Here is a 13,004-nt window from a genome sequence, read left to right on the forward strand (position 1 = left end):
ACCACACCCCTCCTCCTCCTCCTCCTCCTCCTCCTCCTCCATTGCCACCACACCCCAACACCCCTCCCTCGGGGTACGGGAGTAAAGGACCAGATGGCACTGTGCCAGGGTGCCACTGCGCAGGGAAGGGGGAGGGGAGGGGAAACATGGAAGGGGAGGTCAGTGCATTGAGCTGCTGGCAAGCTGGGCTGGCATTATATGGAAAACAATATCAGACAGTTAATGGAGGGATTGGAGAAGCGACAGATGAGGAGAGGGAGAAGGAGAAAACAAAGAGAAAAAAGCATTAAACAACAGAGAAGACAAGAGAATAGGAGAGAATCAGGGTGTGGCAGAGAGAAAATGAAGGAGACAAAGAGAAGCGGGATCTGTGTGGAGCCGTGGCAGAGTAAGAGCCACAGACAGAAGTAAGGCTGAGCAGTCAGGGTAACTTAGAGCAAAGCGAACAAACATGGTTAGACAAACAGATAGACAGTCTGACATAGACAGACTGATTGATTGATTGATTGGTTGATTGATAGTTGGACAGAGTAAAGGTGGACAGCAGGTTTTTGGGGGTTCAGACAGATTGATTGATTGATTGATTGATTGATTGATAGGTAGATATTTGTGATGGTGAAGTATGAGTGGAAGCGTAAGCGACAGACAGGTGGACAGGTTTTGGGGGGTCACCCCAGGAGAATTGGCCTGTGGGGACAGAAGGTGTGGGCTGCCTGGGGTTATTGTGTGCGTAGGTGACAGGGAAACAGATTTGTCTTCTGGGAAACGGGATAGGCCAACAGCGTGAGCCAGAGGTATAAATAGACCAAGACCCATCCACCCCCCACCCCATAACACACACACACGCACAGACACACACACAGTTGCTGTGTTTACCTCAGACCCAGGCACAGGGAAGCCCCTGAAGAATGTGCGGGCCCGCTTCCAACAACCTGCCCCAATATGCAGCGGAGACACGAAGGTTATGCCGGGGAGGCACATGTGTTATGCACCCCATAACCGTACGGCTTAAAGGGGCTGAGGGGCCAGCGCCTCCTCATTTCTCTTCCAAGGCTGGAGCAAGTGCTCTGACCTTGACGTCCTTGGTCAGGTTCCAGTATTTGAAATATACTCCCTAAACCACGGAATACCGCGTACTAACACTCAATGGATGTTTGATGGTCTGTTTAAACTTCTTTTTGTGTCTGTCTCCACTGACAACCACCCCCCCCACCCCCCCAAAATAGACACAGACACACATACACACAGACACATACATACACACACACACACATTCATCCATCTATACGCCAACAGTATATTTATCTCCAATATGACCATTGTTACAGCGTACAGTGTATTAGTATTGGTGTTATCTCTTCTGTATCATTATATCCAAATGACACTGTGGAGACACAGCATACACGGTTTAATTGACTTGTTGCTTAGTACAGTTAGAAGAAAATACTATGAATCCCTTGCTGGGATTGAAAGTGTCTGATTTTATCCCTGATCTAACTATCCGACTGCCTCTCTACTTTGATTCAACCACCACAACAATAGGCTTGTGTATTTTTCTCTGCTGTGATGATGGTTGAGTGGTCAGTGTGTGAGGTTATCTGTGTGCCTGTGCTTGTGTGTGTGTGTGTGTGTTTGTGTGTGTGTGTGTGTGTGTGTGTGTGTGTGTGTGTGTGTGTGTGTGTGTGTGTGTGTGTGTGTGTGTGTGTGTGTGTGTGTGTGTGTGTGTGTGTGTGTGTGTGTGTGTGTTGGGAGCTCTTCACTGTGACAAGTGACAGGAAAGTGGACGGGATCAGGCTGTTTGCTCTCACTGGGTCTGGGCTTGTTTCCCATGGAACCTCGCTCCAAAAACGACAATGCCTCTCCTTCCCGCTCCTCCTCTCTCCTCTCCAGTGCAAATGTGGGAAAGGGACGGAGACATCGAATGGACTAATCGCCAAAACGTTTTTAAAATAACCTTATGGGAAGCGATTTTTCCATTTGCAGATGTTGCCTGCTTTTACAGTCCGACAAAGGGCAGACTCCAAAACCTGAGAACTGACTTCAGCACTCAGAGAGTGGTCAAGTACTGGCCGTGACTTTCCCAAAAACATTTAAAAACATAAAGCCAATCTTAATACATCATATGAAGACATTCAAGCAAACACTCAGCCATGGTCAGATAAAGTTCAACTTCTCATCTCAGAATGTTATAATATTAGATATTTTACGCATTTCATAACTGAAAGTACCCGAAATCAACAAAAACTGTCAAATAAAATTAACACCATGACAAACAGCAGTTGAGTAATAGTCCAATGTAGTCCGTATTTTGCCAGATATGTGATTGAATGTTCTGCCTTCGGCACTTTATAAAGCAGGCGGTAGCGCAATCTGTGTATTATTCATTACGCAGTTTCCTTGGTATGGCGTTCTTAGTGACTACATGTGCAGTGTACACACACACACACACACACATACACATGCACATAGACAGACTTAGACACATATGCTGATAGGAACTGTTTTAAATCAGATAAACTGCATGAGACACCACATCAACTTAAATCCCAGGCTTTGCTGATATGCCTTCAACCGGTCCCTCACAAATCTGCAAATGGTTAGTAGAAACGACGGTTTGTTTCCATTGTTGGAAGCTTTAACAAGGGAAAAGAGAAAAGCCTATGGACTTAAGGGCTACAAGTTTTGGGAAGTGAATTTCAAGTCATACCCCCATTTCTATCCCTGGAGAAACTTTGTCAGATTCCTCTTAAATGACATACTTCAGCCGTCCGAGCCTTGTAAAAAAGGTCCTTTCTGTATGGGCTTCTCGGGCGGTACTGTCCGGCCCGTAGACCTGGCGTCTCTCCATGAGTTGGCCACCAGCCACTCCTCCGGCCCGGAGCGCTGAGAATATGAAAATGTCTGGAGTGGTTTTAGGAGCCCACATCATGGGGCCCTTTGCTCATTTAGCCGATTCATAATGAGAACCAATGATACGGGCCCCGGAGTCCAGTGGGATCCCCGGTTAGAGGCCACTCTGAAACCCCTTGTGTGGCTCTAAAGAGGATTAACCGTGAGAGAGGGCCAGAGAGCCACGCGGGATGTGTGCCTGTGTGCTTGTCCTCTCTGAAGAGGTTTTTTAGAGTTGTTGGCGAGCCTCCACAGTCCAAACAGTTTGTTTTGAAAAGCTGAAATATGCGCTTTTCAACCCCCCCCCCCCCCCCCCCCCCAAAAAAAAATAACAACGATGACGCGAGACTTATTAGTGTGCCTCAGCAATTGTGGGCCTGATTGCATTGCAAACATTAGGAGTATATTTACACTGACAGTGCATCTGCTGAAAGCCAAGTTGCTGCTGGGAATCAATTGAGAGATATGTGGGCTCCCGTTCTTTGCCTCATTACCTTACATAATGTAATTCACACACTGCATGAGGGGGCCTCCTTCCTTTCACGCTGGTCTGACTTTCCCCCTCTCCTCCGCTTTGCTTACAGCCGGGCCTCTGAGTGTGTTCTGCGTCCCTGTGTGCTGAGGTTGTGCTGAGACTCAGCTAAAAGGAGGGCTCTCGCCCAAAACCGCACGATCTGGAATGACAAGCGCAGCACAGGAGGCACTAATGGCTCTTAATGAGCTACCAAACTTGGCCGAGCTTCTGAAACTCATCTGCACCACACCGCTTTTTCTCTCGCTCTCGCTCTCGCCCCCTCTCTCCCTCTCTCTCTTTCTCTCTCTCTCTCTCTCTCGGGGGAATGAGATCGTTAAAATTCCTGCGTCTCTAGGTTTAAATGTCATTCTGCGACTCTTAAGTGTTGATCTATCTGGAGAAAAGATACATTGAGCAGCAACAACTGGCACTGAGGAGGCTCAAGTCACGATTAGCATTGTTCTTGGAGATGCTGTCAGTTTGGCCTTGACTGACAAGGAGGACACATCCACTATAACCTGTGATGATGATGAAATTCAGTGGTGCCTTCACTCTAACACTCAAATTGCTTTAGAGCAGTCACCCCTGTAAATGATGGACTTGATTAAACTACACTGAAGGCTTCAGGAGAGAAGAAAAATCTGAGATACATACAGTAATTCTGCCTAAAGATGACGTATTTACAGGGTGCAAATGATATCTGAGGAGAAACTGTTGAACAGCATAGGTTTGAGTCCTCCATATTGGTGTATGAACTCCAGATCCGGTTTCCATCACTCTGTTTCTAATTAAGTAAAGACTCAGCTCTGCTCTCCCTGTGGAGAGCTGCACTAATTTCGACCATTTCGTTTTTTGTTGCGAATGGAAAAAGTGACCACTTTTGTTCTTTCAGGAACCGATCTCACTGCAATAGGGCCTGGCCGCTACTTGGCTCGGGCGCACGGTGGCACGCGCTCAAATGCACATGCAGTTCAGTTGCCATCGCTGTGGCCAATTGGCAACCAAAATCAGATTCCACCCCTGGTAATGGCACTCCCTCAAACTCTTCACTCTCACTTCTACCCTTTCTCTCCCTCTTTCTCTCCCTCTCTATCTGTCTCTCTATCTGTCCCCCTCTCTCTCAGCCTTGGTTGCCCTGTCTTTCTCACTATTTTTCCCTCTTTCTGTAGAAAGTGCCAACATGGAGGAGGTCGAGATGTTAGTTTTGTCATAATTTCCAACATTAGTTTAATATACACTCAGCAAACGTCCTCCCTCGCCATAAACAACATTCACAGTGCTGCATGTTCCGTCTTTGTTTTTGCCATACCTAACACACTCTAGTCCCTAAGCACTTTTGATTCATTTAATCATGTACAACGCCTACATGAGGTTTTTCTTCTTTTTTTTTAAAAACAACTAATCTTTCATTCCACGCGCCGATAAAGAGTGTGGAGTGTGTAGATGCACCAACTGTTCCAGCTGCTGTGAATTATTCATTGTATGCAGCCTCCACCAGAACTCTGTTCATTTGAAGACAGTGGGAGAGTTGGAGACATTGCCCCAGGCTCACATGGGCCCCCTCCAGAGCTCGGGTGTGCTCAAGGTTTCTCTGTTTTGAAGTACTTTCTTTACTTTCTTTAGCTGAGTCCAACCGTGTTGAATTAAATTGAATCAGATCGGATCAAATCGAATGGAATCGAAATCGAAAATCAAATCGAAAAAGCCATGAAATTTATTTTTTGATGTATGTAGGTCTAATGGAATTATCTGTGCTATTGTGCTCTTCCATGGATTATGTTTAGTAGTACAAATTTCTGTAGTGGGATAGTTTCCACTTGAATTGACTTGAAGTAATGGAAAAGTTTTGAAATGTTGTCAATGAAAATGGGCGGGAAACCTGAAAGTTGATTCCCCATGGCCATATCTAAAGTTCATCTTTGAGATTTCTGAAATGAAGATTTATATTGTTTTAAATGTTTGCTCTGTTTACCGGAAACATTTGTTTAATTCCAGATAAACCATTTCAATGAGATTGTCTGTGCATCTAGTAGGTTGGGGATTTTTGTTTGGATTTGCCTGCCAAGTTGTCGCATTGGGACTGGATCCTGTGTGAATCCACTGCTGACGCATAGTAATAGTTACCTAGCGAACATGCCGAGTTAATGTTACTGACTAGTCCTGAAGTAATCTTGTCAAATCTAGTCAAAGTCTTGTTACGAAGTTGTGTACTTTGTCCACGTCTGGTGCTCATTTCTCATCTGAAGTTTAAACACTTCATGCCTTTTTGTTTACTTGTTTTTGTAAAAATAAAAAAAAAAGCTCATTTTGTCATGAACAGCTGGTGTGAGAAAATGGAGGACTAAGAAGTCACTAGAGATATGAGGGTATTTATGATAAACAGCTTTGGTTAATGTATTGTGAATGTTGTGCTCAGCATCTGTTATTCATTAAATGCACACTCTGAGGATGGATCATTTTTACCAAACTTACTCAAACTCCTATTGGCTTGGCTAGATTGCTAACTGGTCAAGCAATACGAACAGCTTTGATTCCTTAACAACACTCAGTACTTACAAGAGGGGCAACCTTAAACAGGCAAAAAAACTCAAACAAATGTTTGAGCAACTTGTCAATAGGAACCCTCAATCCTTTGTGAAGAGAAAACTGACATCATCTAAGAACAGTATGAATTTACTGCAGTCCCTAGACGTACGAATGCCCAGTCCCCCTCGGTCTCTCTCCAGCAGGTAGTCACCCAGCCCTGTGCTTTGGGTCTGACCTTTCTGCTCAGCAGGTGCGTCCTCTCCCTCAGGAAGCCCAGCCTCACCCCCTCCCTTGCCCAAAGACAGTGGATTTTCGGGGATAAAGCCACTTGGAATGGGATAAGAGAGACACTGAGAATAGCCCAGCAGCCAGCGGCACAGCGAGTGGCCAGGAATCCCATGCTCCCCTGGGAGTCATGACGCACGGCATTCTGGGCATGTTTGGAGGATCACCCCCACAGCTGTGCAAGAGACAGACAGTCGGGCCACACTTCGCCACCTAGTTAGAGCCCCCTGGATAAGACAGAGACACACACACACACACACACACACACACACAGACATACACATACATATGCACTCACATGGATGAAGAATGAATAGTCTATTTTCACACACATGACTATCTATGACTGGCTTATCTCACTTAAACACACATAGAGACATACAAACATGGCTGCACACAGTAGACTGTAGACCTCCTCACATATGCACACAAGCATATCCCCTTTGTCACTAACATTCAGTCCCATACTCACCTACTTGTTGGTCTATAAATAGAGAGAGATGGAGTACATGTCTACACATTGTCATGCTGAGACATGCAAGTGTGTCATAGGAGTTGACGTGCACAATTATATTGTCACCATATCTATCAATATATTCTCATAATAGCTCTCAATTTACTCACATAAATTTGTGTTTTTGTTCAACTGGTTTGTGTGCAGTTGCACACTTAAATGTTAACATGCTTTTCCATTCAAACATTTCAAGTTTTTGATTCAATAGAATTGTTTTAAAGTGTTTTTCAGTGACCCACTTTTACTTTATTTTATCGTTTAGTTTTTTTCTGGATTTTTATTATGTATTTAGCATCTCAGCTTTCGAAGGTAAATCAGCAGGACCCTAGAAGTATTGTCTAAACTGTGTTCCAAGAACAGCAGCAAGTGAATGGCCGTGACCTTTTTGCCACGAGCGTTGACGCTATTTTTATTTCCATGAAATTCAGGGGCCTGGTGCTGGACAGGTTAGCATTTGGAAGGCTGCTCTTTCATGCCTGAGAGATCAAAGTGGAGGCTGCGGGTGCGGGGAGGTTAACATGAGTAATTTATGGATTCGCTCCGAGTCGCTATAGCGCCCAAGCTCTGCGCGCCAAACACGCTCTTACACCAGGACTATGCGGGGGCAGTGATGTCCTCACGTCCTCATAAGCTTAGATTTATGTCTAAAGTCAACTGCCCTCCCTCACACCTCTCCCCTCACCCTCTCTTTCTCTCTCTCTCTTTCTCTCAGTGTGCCAGTCTGTTATTTTGTCCATGTCAAAGACCTCATGCCTTGCATAAATGGTCCAGTGTCGTATTAATGAAGTCAAATGAATGTAGCATTTCAGTGAATGCACACTGTAAAAAACAGTGACCCCAAGTCTTTACTTTAACACTTCAAAACGCTTCCCTATTCAGATATTTCACTGTTACACCAGTAACACCAGTCTTCATTAGTCCAGTACTTGGGAATTGGAAGGGGAAAAGTACAGTTTAACAAAGGCACTATTGTCTCTACAGCCAGGGATAGTGTTATAGAGCATTACATTTATCCAAAAAGGAGAGGTGTTTTAATTGAGCTTCACACCCATCCGTGTAGCGTGGGCCAGCGTGATGGGGAGGCATCTGATCCCATCTTTCATCCCAGCACCTGCTCCGCTCTCTGGGGGTGCAGGGAGGTGTGTGTGTGTGTGTGTGTGTGTGTGTGTGTGTGTGTGTGTGTGTGTTGGTGTGTGTGTGTGTGTGTGTGTGTGTGTGTGTGTGTGTGTGTGTGTGTGTGTGTGTGTGTGTGTGTGTGTTGGTGTGTGTATGGGGAGGGGTGTTGGTGGTGAGGAGGAGGGGATGGGAGGTGGTTTTAGTGCCATCTGCTGTTGGAGAGAGCAAAGAGGCGTGGCGGGGGGGAAAGCCTCTGCAGCTGCAGACTGTATGCTGTTATCACCCTGTGCAGTTCTTCAGTGGGTTGGCACCCTGTGCATACTACAGTTGCTTAATTCACTAATTTGATGAAGAAGTAATTTTTTTGTCTTATTATATTAGTTATATTCTTTACATGGCATTTTACCGTTTACCACACCCTTCTTTTCTGAAGCAATTTTTTTTTAGGGAGGCTTGTTAAATTAAACGTTCCAGGGTTTCTCAGCTAGAAAGGGTTGCAGTTTTACCTAACAATGAATACACCTCAACAATGAACCCACAGTCACGCTTAATGAGCCGGAAAACACTGAAATCGACAATGAGCCATAATGACTGTTTTGGGTTGGAAGAGTATAATGCTTATAATGATCTCCTGTGTCTGCCTGCCTGTCTGTCGGCCTGTCTGTCTGTCTGTGTCTGCTCAGAGTTGCTGGAGACCAAGACTATCCGTCCCTTCAGTTTCTCCTTCAACACCAGTGACTACCGCATCCTACACATGGACCATGACCAGGGGCGCCTCTACCTGGGCAGTCGGGAGTACGTGGTGGCTCTGGACATGCAGAACATCAACAAGGAGCCGCTCATTGTATGAAGTCTGTTTTTTATAAGGATATTTGATGTGACATGAATATGCCAGGTCCGTCTCTTGCTCACATGGGACTCAAAACATATTAAGCAAATGATTGTTGCCATGTTACCATGACACTATGATGTTTTGAAAGTGATGTTTGTGTTAAAGCTGAGTTGAGCATAGCAACAGTTTGTCTGAAAAGGTTTACTCAGTGGCATGTCCTTCCTCAGATCCACTGGCCTGCCACAACTCAGAGGAAAGGAGAATGCAGACTGACTGGAAAAGGTGGACAGGTAACCTAGGAGACAGGATGGAATATGCCTGTTGTTTTATTGCTTTTTCTCCTTTTATCGTTTTACCTTTGAATGGCTTTAATGTCACTGTCTAGGTGTTTTATTGTGGTGTGTAGTAGCAAATTAGTATTTCTAATCTTCTAATTTTGTCTTTCTGTGTCCACACATTAGGGTGAGTGTGCCAACTTCATCCGTCTTATTGAGCCGTGGAACCGCACACACCTGTACACCTGTGGCACAGGCGGCTACCGGCCAATTTGCACCTTCATCAACCGTGGCTGGAGAGCGGAGGTATGCCAACTGCCTGTTACCATAGCGACTTGTGTCGCCCCCTGCAGGGTCACCATGGTTTCTCACTCCCATGGGGATCTCATCAAACAAGATGTAATTAACACCTCTCTTTGTATGCCCCCACACCAACCTATCCTCTCACCCGTGTGTGTGTGTGTATGTCCCTGCAGGAGTACCTGTTCAGGCTGGTCCCTGGTTACTCAGACTCGGGCAAGGGGAAGTGTCCCTACGACCCACGTCAGGAAAGTGCCGCAGCTCTCATCAGTAAGGCCTCCCTCTGTCTCTGTTCGTCGTGCTGATAGCAAATTAGCTTTTGGCAACACACCGTCTGTCATCAGTCACCATGTTTCTCTCTCTCAGTCTCTCTTTCTGGTTATTCCCCTAATCCCTGCTGTCATTAGATGGGAATCTGTACGCAGGAGTCCATGTGGACTTCATGGGCACGGACCCTGCCATCTTCCGCACTCTGGGAGACAGGCCAGCTGTCAGGACCGAGCAGCACGACTCCAGGTGGCTCAATGGTGAGTCTGACCCGTGGCCAGAGCAGAGGACGAACGCATGATGAAACACTAATGACTGCCCCACTTCCACAAAGAAGTTTGCTTCTTTTGTTTGTTTGTTTGTTTGTTTGTTTTACCCCTACTGGTTTTTCTCTTCTTCTTAGTCAACAATCTCAGGCTTCACCTTTTGTCTTGCTTTTCCCTTTTCCTAGACCCGGTGTTTGTCCGGATCCAGAAGATTCCGGATAGTGCAGAGAGGAATGACGACAAGCTCTATTTCTTCTTCCGGGAGAAGAGCCTGGATGCTGCTGGAGGGGGCAGCCCGGGTGTCCTGTCCCGGGTTGGACGCGTCTGCCTGGTAGGCGTTTCAACCAACAGACCCATGCACCCTCTTGTAGTTTCCCATAAAACTCCTCAGAGAACCTCTGAAACTGCATATCAACTTCTTTTGATTGACAATGTTGAGGCAGCTCCTTTGGTGAAATCTATACATAGTATTAAAATGTCATTATTGTCCATGGATCTCAATTCCTTTGAGAACTTGCAAAATAGTACTTAAATGAGCTGTTGAAGAGTTTGTTTGTTGTGTGATGTTAGGACACGTAAAAAAAAAGTGAAATAAGATAACTTAGTGACTGAGGATTCATTTGTTCCCCTCTCTGCTGTAGAATGATGACGGAGGTCAAAGATCATTAGTGAACAGGTGGACAACCTTCTTGAAAGCTCGTCTGGTGTGTTCGGTGATCGGCAGCGACGGGGTGGAGACCTACTTTGATGAACTACGTAAGGCAACTTCCTACAACTCACAGTCTCTTCTACTTGTAGCTCTGTCAGCATTCTCATCCAGTAATCATATGTCAATCATGCCATGTCTTTCTCAGGAGATGTCTTCATACTGTCCACTCAAGATGAGCGAAACCCCATAGTGTATGCTGTCTTCTCCACTGCCGGGTATGTGTTGTATACGTCTTGCTTCACCGACAAAATCCCTCTCCAAGTTTGAGTCTGATTGGTTACATCCCTACAGTTTACTGTTCACATAATCAGATTGGATTTCCTTTCCGTCCTCTTAGGATCGCTGAGGAAACCACACAAGAATCTACCATTTAGCTGTCTGTTAGTAAATAATATTGCGGTTAACTTTAGCAATGATTTTGTCGGTCAAATTCTACGGGGATCCAATGAAGTGTTGTCTTACAAGTCAGAATGGACAGATTTAGGCATTCCACAGTTGGGCAGGGGCCCCCATAACATAATAATTTAGCAAGAAGGCCAAGACCTTTTCTGTCCTCCAGTAATCTTTGGCAGCACCCTTGTTTGAGAGCTGCTGGCGTGTGTTTGCGTGGCTCATTCTGTCATCTCTCATCTCTCCCTCAGCTCTGTGTTCAAAGGCTCGGCAGTGTGTGTCTACTCCATGGCTGACATCCGCAACGTCTTTAACGGACCCTTCTCCCACAAGCACGGGCACAACTACCAGTGGACGCCCTACACGGGCAAGATCCCTTACCCTCGCCCGGGAACGGTACGCACCCCACCGCGTCATAGGCTCCACATCAATGCATTTGTTTGTTTAGAGATTATGTCAAGCGTATTTGTTGAAACACAGTGAATGAATACTGCTTTGTGACACAGCAGGTCCTTAATATAGCAGCTCTATACATAGCAGTATGTGTAGACGTGTAAACTTTCAGCTGCCTCTTTTGTTTAAAGAGTTTCCCACAAAAATGCCTCGAATGAGCTGTAGGGTTGGATTTGGTTGTGTAATCTGCCACATTTAACCTTCAGTGCCCTGGGGGAACCTTCACGCCTGGCCTTCGCACGACGAAAGAGTTCTCGGATGAGGCGGTGAACTTTGTCCGTGCGCATCCCCTCATGTACCACCCCATCTACCCTCTCCACAAGCGCCCTCTGGTGGTGCGCACTGGCGTCGACTACCGCTTCACCACCATCGCTGTGGATCTGGTGGATGCCTCCGACGGGCGGTACGAAGTTCTCTTCCTTGGGACAGGTATGCCTTTTGTTTCCCTTCCCATACATGAATTAGAGCACCTGCAGGACTTAAAGAATCTACTCCGACAAGTTTGACTCAAAATATGCTCCCCATTACTTTTAGATATTGGAACTGTCCAGAAAGTGATAGTCCTTCCTAAAGACCTCAGTTCTACGGAGGAGCTCGTTCTGGAGGAGGTGGAAGTTTTTAGGGTAACCACTCCTCTCTGTCATCATACCTGTGATATTATGTGGGGATTACATTATGAGTCTGAGTTAATGCTATGTTAATAAACTATAATTGTACACTTACACTTATTTTTTCCAGACTACCGCTCCAGTCAAAACAATGAGGATTTCTTCAAAAAGGGTTCAATTCAAGTTCAATTATTATAATCACCATCTATATGTACCATGTATAGAATGAGTTGTTTTCTATGTACCATATATAGAATGTCTGCACTATAGCCAGGACCACATAGCCTTAGTATGAGGTTTTAATTCATTCACACCGATTTTATACATGTTTGAGGTTTTTTTTGTGGAAAACACAACAGAAAGTATGAGTATGTAGCCTACACAAAAAATTAAGATAATATCCATTGCCATTTTGCATGTCCATGCCCAATGTCAAGCCTATGTTCAAAAACTATGTATTCAGCTGCTCAGCATACTGCAGCAGCTTATGTAAACACTCTGCACACAGCACACAGCCTTAGCAGCACCTGCTTATGTGGGAAGAATTATTGTCAGCAGTTGACTTCTATATCAGACCACCGGTATCCACAACAAAATGCAAACAAAGGCCTCTGCTTTCAGACACGAGTGAATCAGAAAACACCTCACACATGCTCACTCTAGTGCACGTGTACAGGTGAATTAGTTCAGATTGAGCACAGTCCTTGAGACCAGTTGTGACTGAATGCAGTAGCCGTAGCGTACTGTATCTCTGACTACTGTGTTGTCCCCTGTGCTTTTTGACCTACAGCAACAGCTGTACGTGTCATCTGAGCGGGGCCTGACCCAGGTGTCCCTGCATAGATGCGGCGTCTACGGGAAGGCGTGCTCGGACTGCTGCCTGGCGCGGGACCCCTACTGCGCCTGGGACGGCGAGAACTGTGCCCCCTTCACACCGTCGACCAAAAGGTGCGTGCCATTCCCACTAAAAGCCCTCTCACGAGGTGTCCCTGGTGCTCCCCCCCCACCCAGTCACACAGTCACACAGACACACAGGCACATAGCTGACCGGGCCTGTCCT

General features: G+C 45.8%; 1 protein-coding gene across 2 annotated transcripts in view; it reads left to right on the forward strand.

Moving 5' to 3' along the window:
* sema3gb (sema domain, immunoglobulin domain (Ig), short basic domain, secreted, (semaphorin) 3Gb) overlaps positions 1–13,004 on the forward strand; it is a 31,074-nt gene that overhangs the window by 14,300 nt on the left and 3,770 nt on the right. For both annotated transcript variants that reach the window (XM_012826012.2, XM_031566202.1), the window contains exons 3-15: positions 8,528–8,688; positions 8,904–8,966; positions 9,138–9,257; positions 9,428–9,521; positions 9,659–9,778; positions 9,970–10,115; positions 10,426–10,540; positions 10,639–10,708; positions 11,135–11,279; positions 11,543–11,765; positions 11,871–11,959; positions 12,075–12,116; positions 12,735–12,892. In XM_012826012.2, coding sequence (XP_012681466.1) covers positions 8,528–8,688; positions 8,904–8,966; positions 9,138–9,257; positions 9,428–9,521; positions 9,659–9,778; positions 9,970–10,115; positions 10,426–10,540; positions 10,639–10,708; positions 11,135–11,279; positions 11,543–11,765; positions 11,871–11,959; positions 12,075–12,116; positions 12,735–12,892 — 1,546 coding nt within the window. The remainder of the gene's footprint in view (positions 1–8,527; positions 8,689–8,903; positions 8,967–9,137; positions 9,258–9,427; positions 9,522–9,658; positions 9,779–9,969; positions 10,116–10,425; positions 10,541–10,638; positions 10,709–11,134; positions 11,280–11,542; positions 11,766–11,870; positions 11,960–12,074; positions 12,117–12,734; positions 12,893–13,004) is intronic.

Source organism: Clupea harengus, chromosome 4 (assembly GCF_900700415.2).
Source record: "Clupea harengus chromosome 4, Ch_v2.0.2, whole genome shotgun sequence".
NCBI lineage: Eukaryota > Metazoa > Chordata > Actinopteri > Clupeiformes > Clupeidae > Clupea > Clupea harengus.